This window comes from Polistes fuscatus, unplaced genomic scaffold (genome assembly GCF_010416935.1).
Source record: "Polistes fuscatus isolate 324 unplaced genomic scaffold, CU_Pfus_HIC Scaffold4, whole genome shotgun sequence".
Lineage (NCBI taxonomy): Eukaryota > Metazoa > Arthropoda > Insecta > Hymenoptera > Vespidae > Polistes > Polistes fuscatus.
Window position 1 is genome coordinate 6,207,874 of NW_025113118.1, and position 12,204 is coordinate 6,220,077.

Consider the following 12,204-nt stretch of genomic DNA (forward strand, 5'->3'; position numbering starts at 1 on the left):
GTATAAATATGTAATATATTTTCTTTCTTCTTGTAATTAATTTTTTATATGTACCTTAACTCTTAACCTCAAAAATATTATCACCGTTTATTATATTTTTTCGCTAGATGGCGGTCATACATAGAAAATGTATTACGAAAGAAATAGGGTATACATATATTTGATTATTAAATAAATTTAATATCGGTTAGACATTTTTTATTAATTTCAGTTAAATTTGTGAAGAAAATTTTATAAGTTAATAAATTATTAAAATATATATATATATGTAAATACATGCAAAATTACTACGATCATGTTTGAAAGCATATGTATATTTTTGACTAATGTAGTTACAATTAGTGGCCAACTTCACTTTGTTTACTATGACCGTTTCAACGTTTGAATTCTAAGATGAAGTATTGTGAAATAAATTGATGAAAAATTAATTGATCAATATGTCTTTAAAAACCAAACGTATGCAAAAGATCTTGGATCCAATTGAAATACAAGTAAAATTACCAATTATGTTATTTAATTATAATACTTATTTTTTTTTAATATATTTAATTTTTTTAGATTACATTTATATAAAGTGTTACAAACATTAAAAACTACGTTTGCAATAAATCTTTCAGATAAATAATTTGAAGCATTCAATAGGAGACAGCAAGGCTGGACAATCCGATGTTCTAAATATAAAATCAGTTTTTTGTGATCAGTTACGTATTCTAGGTGAAAAATTTGAGAATTTATCCAAGGATGATATTACTGATTATCAAGAAATGAAAACTAAAATTGTCAATACTATTGAAGAATTCTGTTTGTCCAATGAAATAGTTACTAATGAATGGGTATGTTTATTTTGTTATTACTGTAATAAAAATTTGATGTTAATGTTGAAGCAATATATTTTTTAGGTAGAAAACATTAACAGTCATATGAGCAAAGATGCAATAGAAACGCTACTTGAAAAGTTTATAATGGCTTTAAAAGCACTTGAAAATCTTGAATGTTTGCCATTAAAACAAAGACTTCAAGATTGTTACGATTATGTTAGAGAAATGAGTACTGAAAATGAAATTGAAGATTTTCTAAACATAAAGGTTTTCCCTCTTATTATTTTTTATAATATTTGTATAACATAAGGAATAAAAACACAATGTATATAAATATATTTGTATTCGTTATAGGAACTTGGTACTTCTATACTTGAAGTACTTGGTCCATTACAAAAATATAGGAAAAGCTTAATTTCAAATTTTCTATCGGAAAGAATAGCATTATATGCATTCCAGATTCATACAACGTTCAGTATGTTGGCACAGTTGGTTCAGGAGCAACATCATTTAAATGCGTCAATTTATGTAATGTGGTCTATCAAATTTGCTGTAGATATATCTTTGAATTGCTACCTATTTTAATTTGTTATTTAAAAATATTATGTTTTTTGTTATTAAGTATGAAACGTCCGATTAGTTTGCTTGAAACCTGACATTTTATACTTAATGATCAAATATATCTGTTTTAAAATAAGTAAAAAAGAAAAAGAAAAATATAAAATAATTTAATAATTATTACAGAATTGCAAGAAATATATATGCGAAAGAATAAGTATTTGTTTCAAATCAATACTTGAAGTTCTGGAAGCGCCAAATCCATCTCCAGAAGATGAAACTATGGAAAAAGAAAATCATTTTGTTTATAGGTACTTTATGCAAAATTAAATTATATTGAATTAAAACTACTTTTATATTAAATAGTTATAAAATAAATTTCGTTATTGTTTAGAATGGATTTGGTACTCGACATTATAGCTGAAATGTCAACAAAAACGCAAGACCAACAGATATTAGAATGTACCGAATTGTGGTGGGGTATAGAAGATATATTTTCACACGCAATGTCGATTGCACAAATGTGTAAACCGGAAAATTTTGAAGCAATATCAGCAGCTTGTCGATCGATTATGGGAGAATACGAAAATTTAAAATCCCAATTATGCTCTGAAACTTTCGATCCTAGCGTCAACAATCTCTTCATGAATACGTTGAATGATGCATTATATCGTTTAGAACGCAAAGTCAATATTTCAGTATTAATGCTTGTCATGGAAGTATTTAGCGATCCTTTTAATGCTTTGAGAAAACTTGTCATGACGTGCGGAAGTACATTAACCGCTAAGAAAAGATCTAAAAATGATTTACACAGCGCAATTGAAGATTTTGATCAGCTTACGGATAAAGCTATGCTTATTGGAATATTTGCTAACGCGTGTTGCAGAGATGTTGAGCGTTCGTAAAATTAATAGAAAATATATTATGCAATGTGACAGAAATAAGAATTCATATCAAATTAATTTTAGATGTAACTTCTATTTGCTTATTTGTTTATATATAATATATTTATACATACATATGTGTTCTTCTGCTTTCGTCACACTGCACAGTTATGATTCTGTTATTAAAATTATGCTTATAACACACACACAAGCACACATATATAAAAATATGTATTGATATAATTAATTCATTTTAGGTGTCAACAAAATTCGAAATTGCTTAGCAAGTATTGAATTGTTAGAAGGTGAATTGATCGCTGCTATCACTACCTTCTACCTTCATCCGGACAATAAAGAATTTCGTGCTACCGTTAAACTTTTAACATCTCAATGGCAATTAGAGATGAATAAATTACATAATACAGTTAATTTGATTATTGATTCTGCTGCTTATTGCCAGGTACTTTAATTGCATATCTAAATATATTCAACAAATAACTAAGAATAAATCAGTACAACTTACTATGTAGGTAGTTTTAGACGATCTTCAAGAACGTATACGTCTTATGTCTGATTGTTTTGACAATAGAGAAGTTGTAACTCAACAACAAGTACAAAGTATTGTTTTAAGAGCAGTTTCATTGTCTAGTCAATTAACTGTAACCGTAAATGATATTGGAAGTGATAATATCGATAGACAAACTATAATGATGATTCGAGAATTAAAAGCAGGTGATATACATTGATAACACATATGTATTTATGATATTGTTTGTAAATCATAATAACAATATTATATATTTTTAGCCATATTTGAGACAGATGCGAGCGCGAAGAAGCTTCTTGTAGAAAATGCTACCGAACCGCAACAGTTGCGAGTTATTAAAAGATGCGAATTGATATTAAATGTAATCAAACGATTGCAGCCTGCTTTAGTCAACGTTATGAATAATTCAATGTTAATGAATACTAATTATGGCAAAGCAAGCATGGGACAAGGGGATATGCTTCACAGTAATGATATAAAAATTAAACTTTTCAATATACTGTTGGATACTTTAATTTCATATTTTATTTATTTATTTTTAGATTCAAGTATAAATTATTCTACTACAGCTTACGGTTTGTCGCAAGAAGAAAAAACTTTAACTTATATAAGAACTCCATACACAGGTTTTTATAAAAAGAAACTATTAAATATTACTATTACACTAAGTTAATCGTATTTTTTTTAACAATTACTTAATATTATAGTGCAAAATTATAAACCACCGTTATCGATACAACCAGCAAATAGCGTACCGAGGACGCAAGCAAATTTATCATCCTTAATTCCGTATATAAAAGCTGGACGTATCATACGCACAGAACAAACTATAATATTTAAAACACCGCAAAAAATGGAAAAATATATTGAAAAACAGAGCATGCACAGAAAATTAAAGTCTCGACATTTATCCAATGTTAGGCAACATTTATTTAGCAGAGAAAGTTTTATGCAACAAAGCGAAATTAATTTCTCTTCTGAGACGATAGATTTAACAGGTAATGTGTCGGATAAATAAAAAGAATAAAAATCTCGGCGAGATTATATTTTTTATTATATGAATAAAATATATTTATACATACAACGTAAATATATATTTCAGATATATTAGAAAAAGTGACAAAATTATCTGAAACATTGACATCATCATTACTTATCTCACGTAATGCAAAAATGGAATACGTTAATTTGCCAGACAAAAAAAAAATTGAATCCTTGACAGATGAATTGTGCAATATTAAAGTTTGCACGATGAAATCTTTCCAAGATTTAAATCAACCGGTTGTTAAGGAAACATTAGAGGAATCGTCTATAATAGGTGGTGGTGACGCTCCATCAATTGAAACAGAAAAATATGAAGAGGTTCAACGATTAGAAAAAAAATTGGAGATCTTATAGAAGCAAGTAATAAAAGATTCTTCGAGAGAATAACATTGAATGGTTGAAAAGACAACTGGTGCAACTGTATTGTAAATCCGTCCAGAGAAGAAAAAATAAAATAAACAAATAAGGGAATAATTGTTTATGCAAAATGCGAAAGATATTGAATGCGACAAGACTGAATAAAAAAGATAGAATTATTTTCACATAAAAACTGTTTATAAATAGAAGGATCTATTTAACAAATTTATTAACGTACAGTATTCGTATGAATTTTCTTGTTAATGTCATAATTAATATCGTTCAACTTACACAGATTGTTAATGATGATTGAATTAATGTTATAGATGGACAGGTTTAATAAAGAATTTATATACGTGCTTATAATACTTAATGGATCATAAATTAAAATATCTAATTTGTTAGATTTCTTTTTTTTTTCTAAAATTTATTAAAAATTATAATTAATCGTAAAATGATGCGAGATATTTTTTACATTATGTTTATTTTTGATTTTATATGTCAATACTAATTATTATAAATAATAAGATATATTTAATATATCTTATATTTAAAATATATATAAAAATATAATAAGATTTTTTGCTTGTTGAGTGTCGTTGATTTGCATTTATTTCTTCATTTACCGTCCTCCGAGTGCGTACTGAAATTCCTGACAAACATTTCACAATTTTCTCGGTAAAGGTTACCTGAAGGTCAACATGTTGCACATCGTTGGATTCGTTTTTTTATAAGCTATAAGAATATTGTAGTAAAAATATACAGTCCCATTTAAAAAAAATTACGATGACCTTGAAATTTTGAAAAAAATGATCTTGAAAAGAAAATTCGGCCCATCACTGTATCGGCGCCTTCGAACAGAATTTTTTTTTCTTTGACATTTTTTTTCTATCGTACGAAATAAGCGAGATATTTTAGGAAAGACCCTGTATATATAATAAAGTAAATAGATGAATACGCAATAACCTTCTTACTTTTATTATTGTGTAATACGTAAATACGAAAAATAGCTAACTAATTTCGTTACCTTTTTCTCTCGTATATTTTTGTAAATATATATTATATAATATCAATAATTAGTAAAATAACACTAGATTATTAATAATTAACAATAAATAAAAATAAATCACAATTTTGAATGACAATTTGACCATGATTTAACAAATTAAAGACTGCATATGATTTGATAACCTACAAAAAGTGATATTTTTTATACATAAGTATTAATAGAAACATCGTTTTTTAGAATTAAGTGCGTGATAATAATTATCAAAATAAGAGTAAAGAAAAGATAAAATCATGTTGGAGAAAAATGAACCAAATGAAAATTTACCATTACCATCTGACAAAATGCCAGATTGTTGGAATCAGGATAATAGAATGAATGCCCTGTTTTCTCCATTCCGTAGTAAGTCTGCTAATCAACAGGATTGGATATCAAAATACAAATTTTGGAATGATCTTATTTATACATGGTTAAGGCATACAGAACAATGTCACTTTTCTCTCTTCGATTTGAATCAAATCTTTAAACGTAAGGGCTGTAGTCCCCTTTGTTTAACAACAGTTATCGAAGAAATGTTAAGGTAAATGCAATTGTATAATTTGTTTTATTCTCTTGCGTGGACACATGATTTAATGTGCTGAGCTGCGTGCCATATTTGATACTATGTTTCATATTTCTTATGGTTGATCCGTAAGATTTACCATAAATAGAACCAATGTTTCCTATATTTGAGATGTTACATGTATCACGACTCTCACACATTGTTATAGCGCAAGGGGTTAATGGAATAAAATAGAAAGAGTATTGAAGAGATACTGTTACTTATATCATATTTTTTATTCTTAATTAGGAATAGAGAAATAATATCAGAAGAAGAATTTTTAAAAGAATCAAGCGAATCTTGGGCTGTATGGTCTTTGGATATATTTATTAAAAAGCCACTTAAATGGTCCTTTTATAAAATGAAAGATTATGTAATAGGACAGAATATAAATGTTAACGCCAAATACATACATCTTAAAGCAACAAAAGAAATAGCTGAACATATACTTTCTACGATGGTCAGTGATAAAGAGAACGTTCTTATTTCTACGTTTGAAATTCTTGAAAAATGTAAAAAAACAGAAAGTCGATATAATATTAATGAAAATACTTTGAAGTTAGCATTGACTTGGCTTAAGCATCATAAAAAGGCTGTTTTGAGAAAGAACTCAATCAATGACGAACTGTTAGTTAAATTTTCTACGCAAACAGTTAACGAAATTTCGGAAGTAGAAAAGACATTGTACAAACTATTGAATCAAGAAAATAAACTTGAAAAGGAAATTGAATTATTGGAGAAAGAAAAAATGCTTGCTATGGATAAAGTTAAAGCGTATTTGGATAAGGAAATGCGACAAGTAGCGAAAACTCATTTGAGAAAAAAAAATGAAATAGATAAAATAATCGAGAAACGTGCGAACGTACTTGGAAATTTACGTACTCTTATATTAAGCATTCAGGATACGCATTCGAATATTAATGTGATCGATGCTTTCAAACTTGGTTCTAATTTGTTGTCACAATTCGAAAATAACGGATTAACGGAGCAAAAAGTCAGAAATGTTATAGATGATTTAAATGAGGTATTATTATTATAGAAATTTTTCAATTATTCAGAAATATAATCTAAATATCATTTTACATTTGATTTGTTAAATGTTTCAGGCCTTAGAAAATTGTAAAGATGTACAATCCACGTTATCAGAAGTATTACCGAACGCTGATTTTGTATCGGAGTCAGATTTAGAAAAAGAACTTGCAGAATTAATGAATGATAATGATAATGGTAACGACAATAAATTGACAACTAATACAAATAATAAAGAAGAACTAAATGTACATGATACAAATAACGATAACATAAATAATAAAGAAGAATTAGAAGATATGGAACAACGATTAAGAAATTTATGTGTAACTGGTACGTAAAATCAAATATTATTTTTATTTACTACATACAAATTATATATATATATATTGTCTATTACAGGTTTACCTTCACCTCCAAAATCTTCCCCACAAAAATATTTACCTTCGAAGACATCAACCCCTATAAAAAAGGAAAAAATATTAATAAATGCTGAAAATATGTGAATTAGTATTTCATACGTTGTTTTATATTTTTTCAAAGGAGTGTTTGTTTTATATTTTGATACGATGTATTTATTTATTAAATAACTAACAATTATAATCTTAAGCTTTTATATATAATTTAAAGAAAAATAAAATATGTAAGTAAATTGATAAAAAAAACCAAGAAATTTATACAAACATATTGCTTGTGTCACGTAAGATGGTGCTGTATACATTTGGCTGACTGCTAACAAATTTCCAAACATAACCTTAAAAATTATTATTTATAAGTACCAATTATTTACAGTATGCTATTATACAATATTAAGTGTGGATAAATATGTTATCATTTTTTCGAAAGTTATCAATTGGTTTGAAGATTAAAGATGGTATACTCCCAGAAACGATCATGGGAACGACAGATGTCGTAAACTCTAAAAATCAAACTGCATTTGCATTAAAAACAGATTTAGAATTAAAAGAATCCGTTTACGGTGAGTTTGCTTTATTATGATTTTTTGTTTTAAATACAATTAATCACTTTGATTATATTCAAAGCATTTAATTGTTACGCAATACAAACAAACAATTTATAAGGTTGTTTTTCATCGTAAACAATTATTCAATATTTGGAATTATAATCCTATTTTTCGTATCATTTTATATATCATCATAAAGAAATTAAAATTGTATAAATTAATCTTATAGATATATATTTTTGTCGTGTTCTTAGATTTGTTGAGAACCATCAAGGATCCGGAGAAACCGCAAACCTTAGAACAACTTGATATAATATATGAAGATTGCGTTAATATTTGTGAAAGTACTCCCAGTGGTATTTCAGTAATACGCGTTGAATTTAATCCTACGGTGCCACATTGTTCATTGGCAACGCTCATAGGATTATGTATAAGAGTAAAACTTGAACGGCATCTAGTAGCAGTATTTAAATTGGATATTTTTATTAAAGAGGGAACACATTCAACCGAACAAGAAAGTGCGAATTAATTAATTTTATATATTCAAATATATCTTATTCCTTTTATATGATAATATTGAATTATTATTGAAAATGAATTTGAATTTACATTGTATTATTTAATGTTTTTTATTTGATTGCAGTAAACAAACAAATAAATGACAAGGAACGAATAGCAGCCGCTATGGAAAATCCAAATTTAAGGGAATTGGTAGAGAAATGTATTCAAGAGGAAGATTAATTTGATGTAAAAAGTAATCTTTTTGTTTGTATTGACAGATAATATTTAGTATTAAATGTATATATCATATTCATAGATTTTTCTGGAATATATTGTATATATATAATTATACTTTGATAAATCTTTCTCATTATTCATAAATCAATGTCACATTTACCAATGAAAATGTAATTATATTTTTATGCCTCCTATACAAATTGTATTTGTTAAAATTATAGCAAAAATCAGTCATATTTTTAACGTTAATATAAGTAAAATTAATATTAACTCAAGCTATAATATTTTTCTAATATGCAGGCAATTAATTAAATTTAAAAAAAGAATTTCAATTTGTAAAAATTTTCAAATGAAATCAAATGCGATCAATCGATATTAGCGATAATTCGATAAATCGATAAGAAACGAAATGTTTGAAATCGTAAGAGATGAGCAACTTTAATTGCTTTTAATTAATTTGCTATATTAGAATTTTTAACAACTTTTTAAAAAACTTAGAAAACAAATATATTTCCTTCTTTCTTCTTATGAAAAACTCAAATTTCTCTAATCTATTAAATTTACGTACACACATCTATGTAATATTTTTTCTATGGATAATCAATTTAAATGATGAAAGTAACAAGAAAAGGTTGAGTCGTAACCTAACAATGCATTTTAATTTATATTTAAAAGTCTGATAAATGTTAAAGAAAAAAGATTCATCGTAAATATTTAAACGAAATATTTATATTTTATCGATATAATTTTTAACAATACATTCATCGTAAATGTTGCACTGCGTAAAGAATCGTGTAATTAGTAGTTACAACGTGTTTCAACAGATAACCTGCATTTTAGGTAAATAATGTGATGCATTAATTTGTTATTATTAACTTGTTAATATTATTATGCTTATATCATATATTATTTTTAGGTGTAAATAATTATAAAAATATGTCGATTCAAATCGACACTGAACCAAGTTTAGATAATCAAAATAGAAAGAGGATAAGAGAAGATGAAAATGAAGATACGGATACAAAAATTCAAAAAGTAGAATCATCAAAGATTAAAAAAAGGCCTTACGCTTTAATGATGGGCTATCTCGGTAGAGATTATTACGGCATGCAAGTTAATCCTGGCATGAAAACTATCGAGAATGATTTGTTGAATGCATTATTGAAAAATAATTTGATTACTAAGGGAAATATTGAAAATTTAAGATCATTTAATTTTCAAAGAGCGGCACGGACAGACAAGGGAGTATCCGCTGCTAGACAAGTAGTTTCACTCAAAATACGTAAGATGATTCTTAACCAATACATTATAAACAGAATTTTCAATTATAATTTTGTCTTTAATAATTTTAATTATTTTAGCGGAAACGGTCAACAAAGATAGCATAAATGATTGCTTACCAAATGAAATAAGAGTGTTTGGCATCAAACGCGTTACCAAGGGTTTCAATAGTAAAATAAATTGTTGTGGTAGAACATATAGATATATTCTTCCTACGTTTGCATTTGCACCAGAAGATAAGGCTTCATTACCATCCAGGGAGGAATGTGACATTGAAAAACGAATAGAGGAGTTATCAGTCATCGATGGAAAACCATATACTGATTTCAGATTAAGTTCAGAAGCTTTGGGAAAAATCAATTCGTTTATGCAACTTTTTCAAGGAACTCATAATTTTCATAATTTCACATCTAAAGTGTTAGTTGTACCATTTATTAATTACGCATATATATATATTTTTTATAAAATGTTAGTCAATGTTTTTTTTATGTCTGCAGAAAGCCATTGGATCCAAGGGCAAAACGTTACATCATTAAATTTCAATGCATAGAAACGTTCGTCGCAGAAAATATAGAATTTGCTATTATTGAAATAAAAGGGCAAAGTTTCATGTTGCATCAAATAAGAAAAATGATTGCTATGGTTATTGCATATTTAAGAAATATGGCAACAGATGATTCTTTGCAACAAGCATTTAAAGACGAGAAGATGGATATACCATTAGTTCCAGGTTTAGGTTTATCTTTAAATTATGTAAGAGATAAATATCTTCATTCTATTGTCTGCCTAATTGCAATATAAAAGCATTATAAAATTTTATTTCTTTAGGTACATTACGATCACTATAATAAGAGATATGGATCGGATGGCATACACGAAACTTTAGATTGGAAGGAATGCGAAGAGGAAGTAGAACAATTTCAAGCGGAATATATAATAAAACACATTGTAAATACAGAAATAGCAGAAAAGACGTATCCTTTGAAATAATTTATTGAAATATTTCGAATATAAAAAAAAAAGTAATACATAATCTCCTGTATCATTACCTTAACCATGATATATAATAGAATGTTGAACTGGCTAGCTAGTCTTCCCTTGCATTCATTTTCAATCAGGGATGAAGAATCTATAGCATTATAATATTAATAATACATTGTTTTCCTTTCATTATAATGGTACATTTTGTATGTAATAATAACTAATTATAAATGCTAATAACAATGAATATGTAAATAGATGCTAGAACGTAATAATAATCTTTACAAAAAAAAAAAGAACGAAATTTTGAACGAAAAAGATGAAGAAAGAAAAAGAAAAATAATAAAACGAAATAAATATGAAAGAATATTTTCTTCCCCTCCAACAAAATTTGAATAAGATTCAAAAGTAAAATACCTAATTTATCATTACAGAAATGAAGTCATTACTTAAGTATGTAATGTAACATAAACGCACAATCAATTTCGTCAAATTGATTTTGAATGTATTTCTCAGAATTTCTATTATAAGTATAAAATTTTATATTATTCCTATATAGAGGAATTTATTTCTTCATACATAATTGTATAGGATCTATACGTATGTTATCATCAATCCACACACACATAGTATCGTCCCAATACAAATTTAAATACTTGGTCAAGCGGGTAATTCCAAGCTGAAACATAATCACTGCAGGAGGATCCCAGTAGATTCTAGTCGTTAACAGAGAACGGCACGATACGGAATTTCACTCGACAAGCATTATTTTCGTTTAAAAAAAGTTACTTTCTTCTATTTCTCTCTTTTTTTTTTTTATTTTTGTATTAATTTTCAGTTAATTATGAAAATCGTAGATAGAAAGTATTACATTTTAATCACATTTACCAGTAAGTAATTAAAATATTTATTCTTTTTGTGTATATATTATTTTTACATTTGAAAAACATATTTTTTAATTCAAAATATTACGTGTATTGTTACATACATTTTCCAATAATTAAAATATGCATATAATTAAGTATATATATAGTATATATATATATATATACACATATAATTTAGAGAATTATAATAATACTATTATGATTTTTATTTTTTAAATCTTTGATAAAATAGACGACATTTAATCTCGTGAAAAATTTTTAATTCTCAACATATGTTAGTTTATTTTATTAAAGAGTAAATATTAATTCGCCGTGTAAATATTAGATTCGATAATAAGATTTAGATGAATTTTATTTACATCTAGAAAAACATAAACTTTGCTTTATTATGCGAATTAAAAAAATATTGTTTATTATATATTATCGATATAATACTTATAATACAATTGATATACCAATAATTCCAAGAATATTTGATGCTGCATGCTAGAAGTAATCAAAAACCAGTT

At 26.5% G+C, this 12,204-nt stretch overlaps 4 protein-coding genes and 1 long non-coding RNA gene across 9 annotated transcripts; 4 read left to right on the forward strand and 1 right to left on the reverse strand.

The window, feature by feature from the left end:
• Positions 1-38: 38 nt before the first annotated feature.
• On the forward strand, positions 39-4,314 carry LOC122520987 (serendipity locus protein alpha-like). 3 transcript variants are annotated; one of them, XM_043641350.1, is made up of 12 exons: positions 39-491; positions 618-833; positions 900-1,085; positions 1,173-1,346; positions 1,563-1,687; positions 1,771-2,273; positions 2,518-2,720; positions 2,791-2,992; positions 3,068-3,274; positions 3,350-3,433; positions 3,515-3,805; positions 3,910-4,314. In XM_043641350.1, exons 1-12 carry the CDS (start codon positions 438-440, stop codon positions 4,203-4,205), a joined length of 2,541 nt encoding a protein of 846 aa, XP_043497285.1. In that variant the 5' UTR covers positions 39-437; the 3' UTR covers positions 4,206-4,314. The 3 variants fall into 3 exon arrangements, with proteins under 3 accessions (XP_043497285.1, XP_043497284.1, XP_043497286.1); XM_043641349.1 differs by having other exon boundaries at positions 3,068-3,433; XM_043641351.1 differs by lacking the exon at positions 39-491 and having other exon boundaries at positions 754-833; positions 904-1,085; positions 3,068-3,433.
• A 695-nt stretch (positions 4,315-5,009) lies between these two features.
• On the forward strand, positions 5,010-7,411 carry LOC122521094 (charged multivesicular body protein 7). Of its 2 annotated transcripts, XM_043641536.1 has the most exons (5): positions 5,010-5,150; positions 5,455-5,794; positions 6,065-6,839; positions 6,922-7,177; positions 7,247-7,411. In XM_043641536.1, exons 2-5 carry the CDS (start codon positions 5,508-5,510, stop codon positions 7,348-7,350), a joined length of 1,422 nt encoding a protein of 473 aa, XP_043497471.1. In that variant the 5' UTR covers positions 5,010-5,150; positions 5,455-5,507; the 3' UTR covers positions 7,351-7,411. The 2 variants fall into 2 exon arrangements, with proteins under 2 accessions (XP_043497471.1, XP_043497470.1); XM_043641535.1 differs by lacking the exon at positions 5,010-5,150 and having other exon boundaries at positions 5,270-5,794.
• On the reverse strand, positions 5,082-5,273 carry LOC122521097. The gene is made up of 2 exons (XR_006304660.1): positions 5,236-5,273; positions 5,082-5,134 (listed from the first exon to the last, which is right to left on the reverse strand). It is a non-coding gene; the product is annotated as an uncharacterized LOC122521097 (long non-coding RNA).
• Positions 7,412-7,498: 87 nt separating the features above from the next.
• Positions 7,499-8,740, forward strand: LOC122521096 (MIP18 family protein galla-1). Its single transcript, XM_043641537.1, has 3 exons — positions 7,499-7,823; positions 8,063-8,326; positions 8,452-8,740. The coding sequence occupies exons 1-3, from the start codon at positions 7,670-7,672 to the stop codon at positions 8,547-8,549; spliced, it is 516 nt and encodes a 171-aa protein (XP_043497472.1). The 5' UTR covers positions 7,499-7,669; the 3' UTR covers positions 8,550-8,740.
• A 316-nt stretch (positions 8,741-9,056) lies between these two features.
• Positions 9,057-11,126, forward strand: LOC122520727 (tRNA pseudouridine synthase A). Of its 2 annotated transcripts, XM_043640955.1 has the most exons (6): positions 9,066-9,386; positions 9,463-9,828; positions 9,908-10,244; positions 10,325-10,580; positions 10,656-10,801; positions 10,898-11,126. In XM_043640955.1, the coding sequence occupies exons 1-6, from the start codon at positions 9,317-9,319 to the stop codon at positions 10,968-10,970; spliced, it is 1,248 nt and encodes a 415-aa protein (XP_043496890.1). In that variant the 5' UTR covers positions 9,066-9,316; the 3' UTR covers positions 10,971-11,126. The 2 variants fall into 2 exon arrangements, with proteins under 2 accessions (XP_043496891.1, XP_043496890.1); XM_043640956.1 differs by lacking the exon at positions 10,898-11,126 and having other exon boundaries at positions 9,057-9,386; positions 10,325-10,557; positions 10,656-10,784.
• Positions 11,127-12,204: the final 1,078 nt, after the last annotated feature.